At 37.1% G+C, this 12,784-nt stretch overlaps 1 protein-coding gene across 1 annotated transcript in view; it reads left to right on the forward strand.

Annotated features, from left to right (window-relative positions):
- Nucleotides 1-3,062: 3,062 nt before the first annotated feature.
- The window catches only part of UFL1 (UFM1 specific ligase 1), a 33,712-nt gene continuing 23,990 nt past the window's right edge, over nucleotides 3,063-12,784 (forward strand). The window contains exons 1-6 of the mRNA XM_004044423.5: nucleotides 3,063-3,269; nucleotides 4,465-4,610; nucleotides 5,706-5,734; nucleotides 6,619-6,716; nucleotides 7,645-7,759; nucleotides 9,835-9,965. Of these exons, the coding sequence (XP_004044471.1) occupies nucleotides 3,193-3,269; nucleotides 4,465-4,610; nucleotides 5,706-5,734; nucleotides 6,619-6,716; nucleotides 7,645-7,759; nucleotides 9,835-9,965 (596 nt within the window). The 5' untranslated portion in view covers nucleotides 3,063-3,192. The remainder of the gene's footprint in view (nucleotides 3,270-4,464; nucleotides 4,611-5,705; nucleotides 5,735-6,618; nucleotides 6,717-7,644; nucleotides 7,760-9,834; nucleotides 9,966-12,784) is intronic.

The following is a 12,784-nucleotide window of genomic DNA, read 5'->3' on the forward strand; positions in this document are numbered from 1 at the left end:
TGTTAGTAACATTAACATAGTACTATTTTACCAAAGTATAATGCTGCACCAAAACATTTACACTGACTTACTCACATAAAGGACATTTATAGAATACATCAGGTACTATGTACTAGTTGTCATGCTAAGTGCTGAGGAACTTTCAGGAGTTCCTTTAGGAGCTCAGGATATTGAGAGACGCAGTAAATAAGTTAATAAACTACAATATAACTTTTCTTGCTATTAGAGGCATCTAAATATTAAGAAATGTGGAAACACAACATATAGAATAACTCTGTAGGAGTTTAAAAGGTTTCATTGAAGACTTTAAAGCTGGGATACCATGAAGAAATATGTTACAAAATAATATGCGGGGATGAGGGTCGGGGGCGTGGGGAAGTGGACAGGCATTCCAGTAAAGACATGGGGTCCTGAAAGGGCTTGGCAAGGCTAGGATACAGCAGACTATTCTCCATGTGTTGTGCAGCAGCAGAGATGTGCAGCTCCAGTCTGACTGTGAGAGTCTTACATAGGAAGCGAGAAGTTTGGCTGCCAAGTGATCACATACTGCCCTAAACTTCCCCTATTGTTAGAATTTTCACACTTTTATTGTAAGTACTTATCTTTTTAATCTGCTTCATTAGATTTCAAAATTGTTACGGCCAGACCATGTCTTCCTTATCCACCACTGTGCTCCATGCTATCTGATAGAGAATTAATAAATATGTGTTTTAGGAATGAATGTTTCTGCTTGTTTTGAAGCTTGATGCTCTCTGGAACCACACTACCTACTACCTTCCAAACTACCTCTTTGACTTCTGGTGTCTTCCCTCTTGGTCCATAATCAGGTAGCCATTGTCATTTTCTAGCAGTACTTAGTGGAAGGTTTTATGACTGAGTTCCTGTCTTTTAAATAAAGCTGGGGAATTTAATAGACAAATACGTTTATGGCATTGGATTTGAGTTGCCCACAGTAATGTACTTAGATGGAAAAGAAATTGAAATAGCTCCCCTTTACCAACTCTATCAATATATGATTAAAAGGAATATTTTTATTTTTTAGTTTTTAATTTTTGTAGGTACATAGTAGGTGTATATATTTATGGAGTACATGAAATATTTTGATGCAGGCATACAGCATGTAATTACCACATCAGGGTAAATGTGGTATCCATTACCTCAAGCATTTCCTTTGTGTTACAAACAATCCACTTGTACTTTGTTTTTTAAAATGTACAATTGAATTATTATTGACTGTACTTCCGGAAAGGTGTCCCAATCCAGACCCCAAGAGAAGGTTTTTGGATTTCATACAAGAAAGAATTGAAAGCAAATCCATAAAGTGAAGCAAGTTTATAAAGAAAGCAAAGGAATAAAAGAATGGCTATTCCATAGGCAGAGCAATGGCTTGAGCTGCTGGCCTAAGGATACCTATAGTTATTTCTTGATTACAGCTAAACAAGGGGTGGATTATTCACAAGTTTTCCAAGGAAAGGTGTAGGCAATTCCCAGGGCTGAGAGTTCCTCCCCTTTTTAGACCCATATAAGGTAACTTCCAGACGTTGCCATGGCATCTGTACACTGTCATGGCACTGGTGGGGGTGTCTTTTAACATGACAATGAATTATAATTAGCATATAATGAGCAGTGAAGACGACCAGAGGTCACTCTATTCATCATCTTGGTTTTTGGTGGGTTTTGGTTGGCTTCACTACTGCAACCTGTTTTATCGGCAAGGTCTTTATGACTTGTTTTTCCTGCCTGCGGACCTTCTATCTCACTCTGTGACTAACCTCCTGGGAATGCAGCCCAGTAGGTTTCAGCCTTATTTTACCCAGCCCCTATTCAAGATGGAGTTGCTCTAGTTCAAACGCCTCTGACAACTACAGTCACCCTGTTGTGCTATCAAATACTTGATATTATTCATTCTTTCTAACTGGAATAATATTTTTTAAATAGTAAAGAGTGAGATACATGAACTCCAAATATCTGAGACAGGTCTCAACCAACTCAGAAAGTTTATTTAGCCAAAGTTAGGAACTTGCATCCATGACATGGCACAGATCCTGACAACATGCGCCCAGGGTGGCTGGGGCACAGCTTGGTTTTACACATTTTAGGGAGACATGGGGCAGCAATCAATATATGTAAGATAAACATTGGTCTGATCTGGAAAAGCGGGGCAACTCCAAGTGGGGAGGAAGTTCCAAGTCATAGGTAGATAAGAGACAGTTGCATTCTCTTATCAGCCTCTCCAAATGAGGCAATCAGACATGCATTTATCTCAGTGAGCAGAGGGGTGACTTTGAATAGAATGGGAGGCAGGATTCCCTAAGCAGTTCCCAGTTTGACTTTTCCCTTTAGCTTAGTGATTTGGGGGTCCCATGATTTATTTTCCATTCATAAATAAGATATAAAAAAGATATAAAAAAGAAAGAGAAAGGTACACCTGAGTAAATATCTACTCAACAGGGAAGCAGGATACATGTTCTCTTTGCTTTCCCTGTTTCCTTGATAGCCAGGCACCTTATGTTTATATTCCTCATTATTTGATGAAGCTAATCATTGCAATAAGAGAAATACGAAAGACTCTAGAACTCTAGACACGAAAGCAATTATACAGCCTTTATGACACGCAAATTTATTCACTCTGCAAAAAAAAAGTAATTACTTTCGGTAGGGTCTCCCATGTATCTCCCAAAAGGCAGACTGCTCTGGGTGCATGTAAAAATTAACACGATACCCTATACAAAAGGGAATGCTCAGAGTTAACAGCTAGAGAAGAGAGGCGCCAATCTTCGACACAGGCTTATTCCTCCGCACCATCCCCCAAAACAAATGGAGGACAGAAGAAAAAAGAAAAGTAGTTAATACAACTATTACTCTACGGAAATATTAGGGGTAGCGCAAACAAAGTTCTGACACTAAACTTTACTGAGCCCTGCATCTTGCCCACGACCCCCCAGAAACACCTACGCACCACTCTCCTAGCCGCCGCAGCCCCGCCAGTCTCGCCGGGAGGAACCCCCAGCGCCGCGGTACAACCACGGCACTTCCGCCCGCCCCCCACGCCTCGGGCGCAAGCGTTCGGTGTGTCTGCGTCAGGGGCGGAGCCTCTTGTCCCTCTGCGCGGCCCGTTCCGCCTCTCTTCTCCCACCGCCTGTCGGCTGACGTGTCTGCAGTTCCTCCGCGTCTACTGCGAGTCAGGCCGTGATGGCGGACGCCTGGGAAGAGATTAGGCGGTTGGCGGCCGACTTCCAGCGGGCGCAGTTCGCCGAGGCCACGCAGAGGTGCCCGACCCTCCCTCTCCTTTGTGGAGCCCAAATTAGGCCGTGGGCGGACACGCCTGTATCTGGGACTTTAGACGCGCGGCCCTGCATCCCGGGTCTTCTCGCTGCTTGTCACCATTCTCTCCTCCTCCCTCTGCCCCGAGCCTGGATCGCAGTTCCAAGTCCAAGGCTCGGCGGGAAAGTCCTCAGCCTAGGACGCCCTGGAGCCCCCCAGCCCAGCTGCAGCGAAATGCTGGCGCGCCCCGCCCCACCATGGACGGGGCCGGTGATTTCGAGCTGCCCTTATTGAGCATTTCTTTGACCCTCCCTCACCCACCAACCACCAAATCACTGTGACATCTTGGCTATTATACACTTCCTGATCTAGAATGAGCTCGAAAGGAGAGGCTAACCCCCGCCCCCAGTACAGCACTTGGCAAATAGTATGTTGATACTTAAAACTTCTTGCCCTTTTCTCTCTCGTAACAGACCTAGGGCTAGACCCCTGACCCCATCTGTTATTCAGGGCACTGACATTTTCTACAAGCCCACTAACCTTTGGAGGATGTGTCCAGAGGAGCCTAACTCTGCTTTTTTAAAATAACGCTAATAGAAGCCTTTCTATTCTTTGACTACTTCGTACCTGCGATGTTTTATTCCTTTTGAGCCCGAAGACAGCAATCCCCTTATGCTGTATTTTCTACCACTGATAGCAAACTCGTAACTGCATGGGTAACTAACGTGGGTAGCAGTTATGGTTTCACTAGGCCACATCCCCTGCCTGCTTGCAGACCATGTGTGTAAGTGAGGCAATTATGCACTTAATTTAAAAGAAAATTCTGATTAAACTGGAAATTAGGGCATTTTTTGTTTTGTTTTGTTTTGTTTTTTCTTTTTTCATACCTAAATAAATGTCTTCAATTTTCTATTCAGATTTGAAGATTGGAAGCAGGCCTGTAAGAGACAATAGACTTGAAATTTGTGATGGGATGATGTGTACCAATTAAATAAATGATTTAAGCATATGTAAACCTACTTACTCTGAAAGGTTTTTTTTTAACTTATTGAATCAGTTAGTGAAAAATACAGATATTGTGATGTAGAAGTTAGTGACTAAACAAACTTTTTAAAAGCCTGTTTTCATACATTGTATTAATTTTATTGAGCACCAATGTCTCAAGTGGACTTTTGAAACAACTTTTTTTCTTTCCCTCAGGTTGTCCGAGCGGAACTGCATTGAGATTGTTAATAAATTGATTGCTCAGAAACAGCTAGAAGTAGTTCATACACTCGATGGAAGGGAATATATTACTCCAGCCCAAATTAGTAAAGAAATGAGAGATGAGCTACATGTCCGAGGTGGTAGGTAATTCTTTAGTGTTTTTTTTTTTTTCTTGGATTTTTGGAAGGGGCAAAACAAACAAACAAAAAAAAAACCGTAAACATGTAATTGCATACTAAATTATAGATTGTAAGATATCGTTTTCAATTGTTAATTTGATAATTAGGCTTAATATTTTTACTGGGTTCATGCAAACATGGTCATATAATTTAAATGAACTCAAATGTTATCACTTAAAATATTTTATCATTTTGAGTTATGTGTACTATACGTGAATTAATTGTTTCTTTTTACAATTCGTTAATTTATTGCATGACTCAGGGAAGGGTATTCAGCTGCCTTTTATTAGGTGGTAATTGTGAAGGGGGACAGTATCTTACAGGATTATAGATTTTTGAAAATCAAGGCTGTATTTCTTTTTAAGGCTTACTTGTACTTACAAATTAGGTAACTCAATCCAGTGTGGTGCTACACCAATCATATTGTATGAAATGCTGTTAAAAACACGCACAAAGTTGGTTTCCTTTGTCTTCTTAAAATTTGAACAGACTACCAAGCATATTTGAATACTATTTGATTAAAATAGAAGCAATTATGAAAGCCTCTCTTCATATTATCAGAGTGTAACATTGGTCTTTGTCTTTTTTTATTTATCTATTTTCCTTCATAGTACCTTTAAAATATGAGCTATAATTTGAATTACTTAACAGATTTTCTTATGCTGATATGTAGAAGCCTACCTTTTAGTATCAAATAATTGAAAAAAGTTCATCTTAATTTAGTTGTCAATATCTCTTTAATCACAGTAGATAAATTGTGAATTGTGAAGGGAAATGAATACCCTTCATAGATAGAGCCAATTTGTGTGCCAGTTGGTGCTCATAATTGGCCTGATGTTATTTAAAAAAAAAAAAAAAATTGAAATAAGTTATTGCTTATGGCTTCAGCCATGAAGACTTAGCCATCAGCTAATGGTGTGTATTTGAAGACATTGATTATTCTGGCTCTCTGTTCTATGCAGGACTTTGACCAAAACTTAAATGTTAGAATTTATAGCTTTGGGTTGGTATGTACGCATAGATCATTTAAAATAAATGAATGTCTTTTCTTCAAAGGTCGAGTAAACATTGTTGATCTACAACAGGTAGGTTTTAAATTTATAAAATTTTTGCTTTACTTTCTCAATTTTTTGATACTGTGAATTTGTTCAAGTATTCACTAATGCTGGTATCATATTTTGTGTGTTTATAAAGAAATAGTTATATAAGCCTCGCTGATACACTGAATTGATTTAATAAGTTCTGATACATTAAAATGATTTAATAAATTCGGATTTATTGAAATGATTTAATAAGTTGGCCTTATTAAAGAGTTGGCCAACTCTTCCCCAGTTGGCTTTCTTATTCTTAACTTTTTACCAAATGAACTCATAGTTATTTTATGTAAGTATAGAGTTTATGTCATTTTGGGAGAAAAGTCACCAGTTTCATGTTTATATGTTTTTAGTATATGAAAGTAATAGAGAAATATTTTTAAAAGTAGAAGCTATTTTCAAAATATACAAATATATGTCATTACCAAGGTACACTATAAACAAGAAGCCAGCGAATTTTCTGTAAAATGCTATCTGTTAAATGAATATGTAATTTACTGCTTTATATAAACTTACTAGCAAGTGACAGTGTAATTCTTCAGAACTGAAAATAAATAAGCAATACACCTCTAATTTTTTATTTGGCCAATGCTTTTCGTATTATTTCAGATTGATTCAAAATTTAAGAATAAGCAATTTCTTTCTTTCTTTGTTTCTTTTTTTGAGATGGGAGTCTCCCTATGTTGCCCAGGCTGGTCTCAAACTCTTGAACTGAAGGGATCCTCCCGCCTCATCCTCCCAAAGTGCTGGAATCCAGGCATGAGCCACCATGCCTGGCCGGCAATTTCTTTAAAAATATATGTTCTAAGTATATAATTTCAAGCTTAAGAAACAATACAGACTTATCATTAATAGATCTTGTATTTGTTTTCCAGGTAATTAATGTGGACCTGATTCATATTGAAAATAGAATTGGTGACATTATTAAATCAGAAAAGCATGTTCAGTTAGTGTTGGGACAACTGATAGATGAGTAAGTACAATAAAGTACAAATTTAAGAGCACTTTGTTTATTTTCTTTCTTTTTTTTTAATAGTGTTTAAATTTAGGCCAATTATGGCCAGTTAGACATTTCGTTTATAACTCTTACAGTGTTGATTTTCATGATAAGGTTTATTTCACTTAAAAAGTAAGTGTTTAAGCCACATATGGTGGCATGTACCTGTAATCCCAGCTACTCAGAAGGCTGAGGCTGGAGGATTGCTTGACCAGGAATTTGAGACCAGCCTACGTAACATAGCAAAGATCCTGTCTCAAATTAAAAAAAAAAAAAAAAAAAAAAAATTCAGTGTTAATGTATGGAATACTTAGAAATAATATAAACTTCTATTTTTTTCTTAATAAGAAAACGTAAAACGTAACTTTTACATTCCTTCCCATATAATCTTAACTCTGAAAGCAAATTTGTTCCAAAAATGTTAATGAAAATCAAATACAAATTTCCACTTAAAAAAATCCCAGCATGCCAGCCTGGGCAACATGGCAAAACCCATTTCACTAATTAAGTTTGCTAATTAAAAAATTAGCCAAATGTGGTGGCTTGCACCTGTAGTCCCAGCTACTCAGGAGGCTGAGGTAGGAGGATTGCTTGATCCCAGGAGGTCAAGGCCGCAGTGAGCCATAATCATGCCATTGCACTCCAGCCTGGGTGACAGAGTGAGACCTTGATGCAAAAAAAAAAAAAGAAAAAGAAAATGTATTGTTTGATTAATCTTACATTTAGCTACACTAATGAGAAAAAAATATTTTTTAGAATATGAGTGATGAGTGGTGTTCATGTACACACACATTTCATTACTTTTGGGGCATACTTCATTTCAACGGAAATTAAACATAAAATGAGGAAACAGAAAAAACATTCGTAATTCTTTTTTCTATTATTTTCTTGTTTTCACTATTAGGAATTATTTGGATCGGTTGGCAGAAGAGGTCAATGATAAATTGCAAGAAAGTGGTCAGGTCACCATATCAGAACTGTGTAAAACTTATGATCTTCCTGGGAACTTTCTGACACAGGTATTTTTTTTCCTAATAATACAATGTGTCTTTTTACCAAAGGATTTTAAACGAAGACTTTGAATGGAAGGGGGGAAAAAACGAGACTTCCTCACCATCAGTTGATTTATTGCAGGTGTCTGACTTGATATATGTTGTACCAATATATTTGGGGGGTACTTCTAGTACATTAATGGTTCTGAGGAGGCACTTTAAAAATGATTGTAATCTTCCTAAACCGAGAGACACCCTAAAACTAATTTATAGACTAAGTTCTAGGGCTGCTTTGATGCGATTAGCAAATGTACAATAAATGCATGGATTTATTTAATGCTTTTGATACCAGCTATATAGAAATTGTAACCAGACAATTAAATTTCTGATTGCCCAGTTAAATTTTAAGAAATAATTGATGAAGATAATAATTTATAGGGGGTACTACTGGCATATTGTGAGTAAAGGTCAGGGATGCTGCTAAACATCCTACAATGTACAGGACATCCCGCCAACAAAGGATTTTTTTGTTCCAACTGTCAGTAGTGCCAACATCTTTTGACTTCACCATTTATCCTCTTCTAAACTGTCAGTATGATAGGAAGAAGAACCAAGGAATCTGACATTCTCTTAACTTTAGGTATTTGTGTCAGTACTCAAATATCTTATGTGTGATAACAATGCTGCCTGAAAACATAGGCTATTTTCTTGTTTACTTTTTTCTGGGTTTTTTTTGTTTTTTTTTTTAGAATCATAGAAATTCATTTGGTAGAGTGGAAAGGACATAAGCTTTTGAGATTTTTAAAAGACCTTGATTTGAATACTGTCTGCACCACTTCTTATTTGACATTAGGAAAATCATTTCTTCTCTTTTATGCTTCACATTATGTATCTGTAAAACAGGAAATATTGTCTTTTTTATAGGCTTTATTGAAATCTAGTGAAATATCTTAACACAATGGAGAAACTAAATAATGCTAGTTCTTTTTATATTTACTGAAACAAGGGAGAAGCCAAATCTCTCTTTAGGTATCTATCACTTTAAGAAACTCCAACTTGCAAAATTGGCCAAACCGTAATTGCATGAGATTAATGTATAATACAAGCAGATTTACTTACTCATATTAAGAAAATGAGCTTCCCTAATTCCATTTAAAATACCATTTATAGTATAGATCTGTTTTATATAGTATTTCAGGAGCTGAAATTATATTTTACATGGGCAAACATATGTTAATCACAGGACAAAAAATATATTTTTAAAATACTTCTTTAAAGTATCCGCTCAAATCCAAATGATTTCTTATAAAACTGTTTCTGAATACATTTTAGAAACGTAGTTTTTAATATGTTTCAGTTCCATTCTGAATATAGCAGTATTCTAAAAGCTCATTAAGTTGTTTGAAAAAACATTTTTCTATATCATAAAAATAATGAGCTGAGCTGACTTGAGTAGATTTAACTTATCTTAAAATGTGAAATATGTCCAGATTTATTTCAGATGTACCTGGTGCCAGTCGTAGTATAGCTGTGGAGAAATACTCTGCTGAACTTGAAAGAAGGTTACCAAGAAGTCAGATTATCTGCCATAGATCTTCTGGACGGGGATAAATTTGCATTAGAGAGGAAAGCTTTTGAGGTCTTATGTTTCCCTATGTTGCAGAATCTCAAATAACATTTATACTTCTGTTAGTATTAGAAGCTCCAGAAAGGGTCTTCTTCAATACCCATTTGTATGTCTTGGCTCTCTATATATTGGAGGCTGCCTATATCTAGAAACCATCATATCAAATAATCATCATATTGATAGTCATTTTTATGTTAGAAATAGCCCTCATTAACAAGAGATAATATGACAGCTCAACCTTTTAACATGTAAGCAAGCAATTTCACTCATTTCTTGGCTCTGCCATGAGATAGTGAACTTTGCTAGACACTGAATCTTCACTTTAGTTGATATATCTTGTAATCTATGCTTGTTGAAATTTCTCAATCACATGACTGATACCTCAGCATGCAGCATGAGTTGAGTATGACTATGCAAATGCATACGTGTAATTCTTTTATTTTAAATTAATAAAAATGTACATCTTTACCCACAGGCACTAACTCAGCGACTTGGTAGAATTATCAGTGGACATATTGATCTTGATAATAGAGGAGTAATTTTTACGGAAGCTTTTGTAGCTCGACATAAAGCACGTATCCGTGGACTATTCAGTGCTATTACCCGGTAAGTATATTTTAAAGTATATATATTTGCACATTTCTTTGATCATGGTTTGCATTTTTTTCCTAGCAGCTGAATCGTTTTCTTTGTTTTAATAAAGTCTCATTTAGGACCCCAGTTTATTAAACAGATAAAAGGGCAGCTTTTGTAAAATAGAAATTGAGATTCCAGAGTTCTAGAATGCAGCCTCTCTCTCCAGTCCGCATCTCCTTCCTCTCCCTACCTTCACCACCCTTGTGACCCCATACACACTTCTGCAGAATGCAGTTTAAATACTGCTGCCCAGATCAGTATATAAGTGTCACCCTTGAATCATGGAAAGAACATGCAATTTAAAGTCAGAAGAATTTGGTTCATAGCTTTATCACATAATAGGCACATGACCTTGAGCAGATAAGTCAGTCACCTAACTTCTTTGGGCATCATATGGGGCTAGAGAATTTTATGACATTTTTTACTTTCTAGCATTCTGTAATTGTAATGAATAACAATGTTACTTGCAAAGTCACTGACTTTTCTAAAATAAGAATTTCTGAAATATTTGAGTCTGTGTGACAGACTCCAGCATAGAATTCAGAAAACCTATATTCTCAATTTGCTCCTCTCTCCTGTGTCATCAACTTCATCTCAGTGGCTATATGCCCTATCAGCATTTAAATACGTCCAAAAGTCTCCCATTTTAAAACAAACCTCTCTGAACCCCTTTATTCTATATCATCTATCATGCTGTTTGTTCCCTCTCTTAAAGTGAACCTTCTCAACAGTTGAAATCTACATTCAGTGTCTCAGTTACCTTCTGTCACTTCTTAATCCACCTATCTAGCTTCTACTACATATATAGCACTGATATCTCATTATCTGTGAGTCTAATGGATACTTTCTGTTTATTTGACTTGACTTTGCAGCAGCATTTAACTCCAGTTACAACTTCCTTCTTGAAATACTCTTTTTTTAAACATAACACTTTAGATTTCTTCTTCTCTCTTTTGGCTGCATCTTCTAAGTTACCTTTTCTAGCTCTTTCTTTCACTATCCTTTAAAGTTTCACGCCATCTTTTCTTCCCATTTCTGTGCTGTCATCTTAGGTGATTTCACATGGCAGCTCATCTTAGGTGATTTCACATGGCAGCCACAGTGATTTCCCTTTTTGTCATTCAACAAATCAACAAGCATTTGTTGAGCACCTAATGCATGTAAGGCACTGGGGTACAAAAGGAAGAAGGTTAGAAGGAGAGCATGTATTCTAATGAAATGATTTCCTCCCTCCCTCCCTCAGTGCAAGAGAACTTTTTTTTTCTGAACAATTTGAGAGGAAGTTGCTGACATGATGCTCTATCACCACAGATACTTTAATCTGTATTTCCTATAGAAAGGGGCATCATCCTATATAACTATAATACAGTCATCAAAAACAGAAAATTAACATTGATTGATTACTACCATCCAGTCCTTAGATCCCCTTTATGTTCTACTGGTTATTGTAATAATGTCCTTTATAGAAAAAGGATCCAATTCAGGATCACAGATTGCATTTAATTGATAAGAGTCCTTAGTCGCCTTCAATCTGGAATACTTACTTGATTTTTCCTTGACATTCATGACCTTGACACTTTTGAAGATCACAGGCTGATTATTTTATAGAATGTTCATTGTTGCTTGTCTGCTGTTTTTTCATGTTATACCTATTTGTGTTATGCATGTTATGCATAATTTTTCATATTCAGGTTATGTGTCTTTTGATAGGAATATCTCAGAAATAACACTATATTCTTGTTATTGAATCATATCAGGTGGCATACAATTTAGATTTTTCCTAATAGAGATACCAGCTAGGCTTGTAAAGCTACTTGTTTTCCTTTGTAACTAATAAGTATTTGTGGCGAGGGCAATTTGGGACCATGGATGTTATCCTGTTCTTCATCAGACTTGCAGTTTATTCGTTCATTTAAATCACTATGGACTCATGATTCCCTAATTTATTTATTGGATTATAATCTGCTGTCATTATTTACATGTTCATGCTGGCCCTGATTTAGCTAGTGGTAGCGCCTGCAGGTTGCCTTTTGCATACCCCCATCATTCTTGAAACTTTCTTTTCTTTCTGACTTAAGATGTTCCAGGCTCAGTTCATACTTTCCCTGTCCCAAGCCTCAAATCAGCCCTTTCTCCAGAGATCCCTGCTTTCTTTTAGCAGAGTATGGGATTTAGAAACCAAGATCTGGATACTACATTGCTTATCACTATTCGGTTCTCACTGCTCCCAGGCCCTCTCAAAGTAGACAAGCTAGCACAAGGGCCCTCAATCCCCAGGCTGCCAACCAGTACCAGTCTGTGGCCTGTTAGGAACCAGGCTGTGCAGCAGATGAGGGTGGGCAAGCCAGCATTACTGCCTGAGCTGCTCCTCCTGTCAGATCAGTGGCGGCATTAGACTCTCATAGGAGCGTGAACCCTATCGTGAACTGCTCATGCAAGGGATGTTGGTTGCACGCTCTTTATGAGAACCTAATGCCTGATGATCTGAGATGGAACAGTTTCATCCTGAAACCATCCCCCAGAACCTGGGTCCGTGCAAAATTTGTCTTCCATGAAACCAGTTCCTGGTGCCAAAAAGGATGGTGACCGTTGAACTAGGAGATACACATACACATGTACATACACCCCTCTATACATCTGTATTTTTGTATCTTTATGTGTATTGAAAACTGTGAGTTTGTGCTGATACTTCCATTTCTAGTCCAATACCGTAAGTTTCATTTCATTCTAGTTTCCTTCTTTTCCATGTTTGTAGCTTTGTTCACTAAGAAAAATCTAACTCCTATTAT

This window comes from Gorilla gorilla, chromosome 5 (genome assembly GCF_029281585.2).
Source record: "Gorilla gorilla gorilla isolate KB3781 chromosome 5, NHGRI_mGorGor1-v2.1_pri, whole genome shotgun sequence".
Classification (NCBI taxonomy): Eukaryota; Metazoa; Chordata; class Mammalia; order Primates; family Hominidae; genus Gorilla; species Gorilla gorilla.